The sequence below is a fragment of the Argopecten irradians genome, chromosome 2 (assembly GCF_041381155.1).
Source record: "Argopecten irradians isolate NY chromosome 2, Ai_NY, whole genome shotgun sequence".
Taxonomy (NCBI): Eukaryota; Metazoa; Mollusca; class Bivalvia; order Pectinida; family Pectinidae; genus Argopecten; species Argopecten irradians.
The window spans coordinates 57553561-57560743 of record NC_091135.1 but is presented as its reverse complement, the minus strand read 5'-3'; the positions used below and the strand labels follow the sequence as shown (position 1 = coordinate 57560743).

Genomic DNA, 7183 nt, shown 5'->3' with positions numbered 1-7183 from the left:
TAACCCTATTTAACAAACTGAGATCGTCCTTTCTGAGTCATTGATGCATGGCTTAATATATTTACATGTTCCTTCGCGGGCTCCGTAGTTTTGATCATACAAACGAAAAACTAATGCAGTGTTTATTGTTGTGTAATAAATATGAATATTCGCTTAATTGACAAAACCAATGTTTTCTTTAAGTAAATGATAATATTACACGGTCAATCTATTATTCTTTTTGCTCAGAATTGCAGTATAGGTTTACCAATGTCCCCTAAATGTTGATGATGGAAATATGACGTTTATTAACAGATTCAAAGCTTTACAGAAACAGTTCAGATAGCTAGTTTTCTAATCTTTTGCAGTTCAAGAGAAACCAGGTTGTTGTCGTTTCTAAAACCGGCATAAAACTTACAAAATTTGTTATTTTTTTAGCATTTCTTGTTATAAATTCAAATTACAATAAAATGGAAAATCCAATAGGTTATAATAAAACGCAAAATATTTCAATAGTTTTTGAAAATGAAATTATAGCGAAAATGAACCTGACATAGTTAAAACTGTCGTCACGCAGACGATTTAAGTAAAAAACTGAGAAAAAAAATCAGTTAAATTTTACCTTCCTACAAAGCATAAGAAATGTATTTTTATTTTCAAAATGGTCGCCAGTTTGGTCATTTCTGAAATTTCATGTATACAAATTTCTGTAAACAGTTATTTTGTCACATATTTTTAATATAGAAGTAATGGAGACTTTTTGAAAATCTTGATTAAGCATTTGTGGTATTCATATTTTACTGAAAACTTTCATTATTTAACCATTTAATCGCTTGAAATTGATGATAAACACTCCATGCAGATCCTGATATTATCTAGTGAAGATAGTTACATCCTAGGTAAAGTCAATCAATAACATCCTCTAGTCAACTAAACATCGTTTGGGTTTTCCATGTTTGAAGCAGGTTTTAAGTTATTTAAGTTTGTTTGAATCTTAAGCACCTACACAGAAAGGAAGTGCCTACTGCCCCATTGCATGATCTAGGCGACTAAATCTGGGATCTTTATTTCATTGTTCCAACAACAAATATTATGTATTCAACATTTGCTGAAAAGTGTACAAGTGAATTTTGGACGAGACAGAAATCCAATATATTTTCATACTGTTTGATATTTTCAGTTCAGCAAAATCATTGAAGTTATTAATGCTTAACTATATCACTGTGACCTAGTTCATGTCGTGTGTTCTAAACTAAAATACATAAAACCTGTAAAAATATTAATTCTAATTTAATATCTAATTGATTAGGACTTAAACAATGAAAACATCATTTGATCTCTGAAATTACAATGTACCCATGTGTCCAGAAAAAATAGGATATTTTGAATAACACACAATATGCAAATGAATGGTTTATCACAAAGTGGCCGTAAAACGACACTTAGTGATATCACTCCTTTGCAAAATGCAGTCATAGTAGTTGAGTAACTTTGGACGAAAAAACCTCGAACACAAGAAGAATTCTGTAAACCATACAATGTATTTTTCACACTCGAAATTTAGCCTTGCAGGTAGGGCGTTAGAATTGTACCTGCTGCCACTAAATCTATCGCATGATCGACTATTTAGGATTTCATCTTTCTTTTCTTCCTAACGTTTCCTTTGGCTTCATGGCCCTGCAGGTAGGGCGTTAGAATTGTACCTGCTGCCCCTATTGCATGATCGTAAAAGGCGACTAAATTTAGGATCTTATCTTTTCTCTTCTTCCTACTTGACTTTATGTTTCCTAATGCCTCCCTTTGCACCGCCTCACTTTTGGCTTTGAGTTGAGCGTTCGCACCTGTGAGGAAGGCTCTGGATTCTGTCCCCTGGCCGAGACACACCAAAGTCTATAAAAGTGGTAGATTCTGCTCCTGCTTAGCACTCAGTATACAGTGAGTGGGATGACTGATTCGCCCATTGTCAGCATAATGTGACCGGGTGGGATGTGTTGCTTGGTGTCTTCGGTGGCATTCTTCAGTGTTATAGCACTATAAAAAGGGCAACAGTTCCACTATACAAGAACGCACAAAATGAATATGCCACAGTCCTCAAAAAACGCTCACCTCGCACAACATACACACAACACACCGTATACATTATAGACCGTCCTTATATGACCATAGTTGTTAATAGGACGTTAATTAATCAAACAAACAAATCATCTCACTATTGGCCTTCGGTTGAGCGTTCGCTCCAGAGGAAGGCTTAAGATTAGAACTATCCCCTGGTCGAGATACGCCATAGTCTGCAAAAGTGGTAATTTCTGCTCCTGCTTAGTGCTCAGCATAAAGGTGAGTGGGACGACTGGTTCACCCATTGTCAGTATAATATGACTGGGTTGAGTGTGTTGTTTGGTGTCTTCGGTAGCATGTCCTGCCGGTAGGGCGTTAGAATTATACCTGCTGCCCATATTGCGTGATCGTAAAAAGCAACTAAATTAAGGATATTATCTTTTTTCTTCTTCCTAACTTGACTTAATTCTTCCAAACGTCTCCCTTGACACCATATATATTAAATATATAATTGAATGTGGGACGAAGAAGTAATTCCAGCCGTGTGGACAAAAATTGTCAAATTGTCGAGGCGATCTGTCCGTTTATCAAGAAACCCAAAACGAACACGATTGCATATAATACGAACAGTAATACGTGACAATAAAAGCAGCGCCATATTGAATGTCAATATATAAGAAGAACTTTGTGATAATGTTTTTTCTATATTTTAATGAAATAGTCTTACTTGTCATTGGCAAATTTAGTGCAACATAAAGCTCTGACTTTTAAAATAAAATTTGTCTCAAATATACTTGGCTAATCAATTTATTTACTTTTTATAAGAATCGTTTATCTTAAAGTCACATATGCCACAATTAGACAAACATTTTGACATGCTCTTTTTTCTTTAGTAATATATAAATAAACATCTGATTTGATGAATTATATTGTAAAAATCATTCAAATGGACAAATATGTATGGTGTCTTATAAACGTTAGTTACAACACAGGATTTCTGAACTGTAAAATTCTTGATTTTGATGACTTATATATGTTTAGATGGAAACATACCTGCAGAAATCACTTTGCAATTACAAATAACACTGTAAAAAGTTAAATGAAATTGTAGACAAATACTTTGCTTTATTGCCTGACCATATTATGTAATTGTTTCACTTCATGGTAGCAGTGCTGCCAAAAACCATTTTCAGGCCTTATCTGTACCTGTAAAATTAAAACCTATACATTATAAGTATTGTAATTCTCAAAATGCTGGAAATTTTTGGTGGTGAACAACATATTAAACGTCTTCTTGATTCATGAGTATGAAAATGACGGTACATGAGATCAAATGGATGCAAATTCAATAAAAACCGATAATTAATCAACCATTTAATATATTTAAAAGAAAAGAGAAAGAATATATCAACAAATATTATGTGTTTTACAAATGCATGCTGGCGAGGTAAATGATCCAATCGGAACTTTTGATTGCTAGTATTTGATTTTAAAAGCTGATTGCATAGTTTCGTAGCAGTATACATTATATTACCAGTGCTGAATGCGGATAGAACATAAAAATCAAACATAATTAAACAGTTCGTTCCCAGTTAATATACATAATATTTGAGCAAAATATAAAATATCCGATCCCGTATAGTTGAATATGTGTTAATATAAACTTTCAAATTCAAATATCAAGTATGTATCATTTGTATAAGAAAAAAATCCTAATGAAAAAATCACACATATTTGAGAGACAAATTCATACTGAAGAAGGCGGAGTGTTATTCCTAATTGTACTTCTATATAGCACTTTGAATTTCGCGTCGTTACACTTAGATAACGCTATATTTCTTGTTGCTGCTAATGTGGTATCTTCATTGTGATTGGGAACCTCGCGACACAAAAGTGAGAGTATTTGACGTCTAAATTTCCTCCCAGAAATACAATATAGGAAAAAGTTAATGGTATGATTAAGATACATTAACAGTTCTGATACTGTCTTTGCCAGATAAAAATCTGCTCTTTGTTGCTGGTTCTGTTCGTTCCAAGACTTCGTCATGATCAGGATGATATTCATAGGAAGAGTTGTCAATAAGAAAGTGAAGGACACCATCAGCAACATCATCGTAAGCTTCCGACTTACCTCCCCTGTTCCTGAATGTTTTGATCTGATGTTACTACAGCCGTTTCTATCTGCAGTAATCAGTTGTTTCCGTTCGTTCTTGGCTACGCATACTTTTTGAATAATCCTCCCATTAAGTATTAATAAAATCACAAACGGAACAAAGGAATATATCCCGGCGTCCACCCAAACCCACACTTCATTCACCAAGTCTGAAAATTTTGGACCGGCATCGCAAATATACACTGGGTTTGTAGTATTGCTTTCATCAAATCGCAACTGTACTGTCCACAGAAAATGGAAATTCACTAGGCAAAGGGCAAGGATTGGCACGAACACTATATATCTAGCTTTTCTCATTCGGCACAAATTAGAGGCTTTTAAAGGAAAACACACTGCAATATATCTTTCTACTGTCACAGCCACTATAAGCCACACAGAGGAATCACTGCATACGTAACCTAGAAAAGCCACTACCTTACAAGTCCAATTAGCTTGATCCTTAATGTCGAAGTCAGAGAGCTGAGCAATCCAAAGTCGTAACAAGCCAATGTACAGCACGAGAAGGTCCATGATAGCGAGAGCGCTGAGGTAGGTGTACGTCGAAACTTTACCAGTATTGGTACGAAATACCGTGAAGGACAAGATGTTGCCTATCGTCCCAACTAGAACCATTATTGGTGGTACGTATAAAAGTAAAACCTTGTGTACACGGAAGGATGTGAAGTCCTCTATAGGGACCACGGGCTCTCCGAAGAAATTTAGAAGTTGTTCCTCACTGGAAAGGTTTAGGCGGAGTATGAGGCGATGGCGTTCCTCTTGGTTCATCTGTTGTATCTGGTATAAGATTTGCTGAATGGTCGATTGCTTGTCCGTATCCATCATATCGTTACTGTGAATGAAACAAAAATATTATAAATGTGAAAGGCATGGTAAAAACATAAAAATAGTTTACACATAACATGACACTGTATGTGCTTCACATGGAATACTGAATATTTTTTTTCATGATTCAGAAGAATTATTTAAAAAAATCCTGTTGTAAATCATGCAGAGACATGACTAAATATAAGTCAAAATGAGCGATAATAATTTGGAAAGTTTTGTAAGAAATAAAATAAATAAAAATCAGTGTCTGTCCGAACTCTTCCGAGAACGGGTCCTGAACTTTCTGACTTTAGTTCGACAACAATCATAACATCTATGGCGACCAGTTTAAAATGAAGGCATGTTTACAAGTATCGACTTTCTACAACTGCTGTACCAAAGTTATTAAGAAATGATTATAAATATTACTTGATATAATTTGATTTTATCTACATCTACAAATACTAACAATATCGAGATAGAATCTATCTTGAGTTTTTGCTGCTAGTTACGTGTGACTTTAATGCGCACAACATAAAGACAATATCACAAAAGGCAACACATGTCAGGAAATATATTTAATAAATCAATTGAATTAATGTATCTCAGTTATTCTAGCAAAGCGCCGCCTGAAATCATCGAAACATGCATTATCAAGAATTCCTATCACCGTAACGTCTGTGTTCCACACAAAGTCTTATTCACATTTGTCTGAGAAATACTTGATATATATATGGGCGTTTGATGTAACATATTCACACGAGTGTGTCTGTTGTCGAAGAAGACTCTTGTCATTTCCAGTCATTGCGCTTGGTATGTTTATAGTCTTTGTGCATCACTCCTTTAGTTAAAATATTAATTCAGTCATCATTTACGCGCATAAGTAAACTTCACCTTAGAAATAACGAAAATATTGATCTCTTGATGCGACAGAAATCGAAACTTTAGATACTGAATTATGTACACCCCTGAATATTAAGAATAATCTTGCATAAAACACTAAAATGGATAAAATAATATTGTATATAAAGCTCCATAGAACGGATTATTTTATTGAATAATCGAAGAAAAAAGTTAAACATTTGGCTTCCTCTGCAAAGGGGATAACCACATATTTTCAAAATCGGCGCCATTTGTCATTATGTGTATTTTTGCGTAAGAAAATCTACAGACATGCTTTATTTTTAAAACGAGTATCACATTGTGATTTGCTGCAAATATTGACAATTCCATCTGAAAACCAAATAAAATATCTTTGATCCAGGGAAATATGAGATTTTAAAGAGACTTCAACCTAATAAGAGTACATCTGCAGAAGGCTGCGTAGGAAGGTGTAAATAAAAAAATCGATAACTGGTCTTGTCTGTATTAAATATCGAACTCATCCAGAGTACACAAAGTCTATGCCTTGTTTAGTTACTCATAATAATGATAAAGTAGACAAACGTTTCGATTATATTTCTTCTTAGACTGAAAGTAGTTATTGTAAATTTTAACGACTAGTTCGCTCCTTTTGTTGATGATGCATAGAGATTGAACAGTGTTTTGATTGCGTTAAAGGTGGTATGAACGCAATGGGATACAGCCATATTCAATGTAGCGCGTAAAACACTGTTCAATCTTTATATTTACATAAATAAGTCTATTTTTACGTCAAATTTAAAACGGTGATGGTTGCTAAGTTGGGTAACTACGGTAGTCAGGATGACCGAAGACATAATTCCGATTGTTGAATGTTATAGCTGCAGTTTGATTTGAAATATAACAATGACACCTTTAACTATTTTTAATTTTTTTTTTCAATTTGATGATATATCAATAATGTCCATTTCGAATAAAAATTGAGATAACCGAGGCGGAACGACTACCGGTATATCATCGTTGTTAGGGTAATGATGCGGTGCGAAGTGGAGCGAGCCGCCATATTTGATTTTCAACCGATGAAAGTAACTGTCAAATAGTCTGTTGATCAAATGGTATGACTGTTGAGCTGCTTAATGTTTGTAATGTATGAATCGGTCTACGTACGCGATATAGACTAAATTCTTCATATTTACGACTTTTATTTTATTGTACCGATGATAGACAATTGTTTGCATGGTGTTTGACTGACATAACTATGGAATTCCTCGAACATTCGTGAGGAAAGCCCCCGGTTGTAGCCTCGACCAG

The 7183-nt window shown here is 34.4% G+C and overlaps 1 protein-coding gene across 1 annotated transcript; it reads right to left on the bottom strand.

Annotated features, from left to right (window-relative positions):
* Window positions 1-2762: 2762 nt before the first annotated feature.
* On the bottom strand, window positions 2763-5027 carry LOC138317032 (probable G-protein coupled receptor 139). The gene has a single exon (XM_069258661.1). The coding sequence runs from the start codon at window positions 5024-5026 to the stop codon at window positions 3782-3784; it is 1245 nt and encodes a 414-aa protein (XP_069114762.1). The 5' UTR covers window position 5027; the 3' UTR covers window positions 2763-3781.
* Window positions 5028-7183: the final 2156 nt, after the last annotated feature.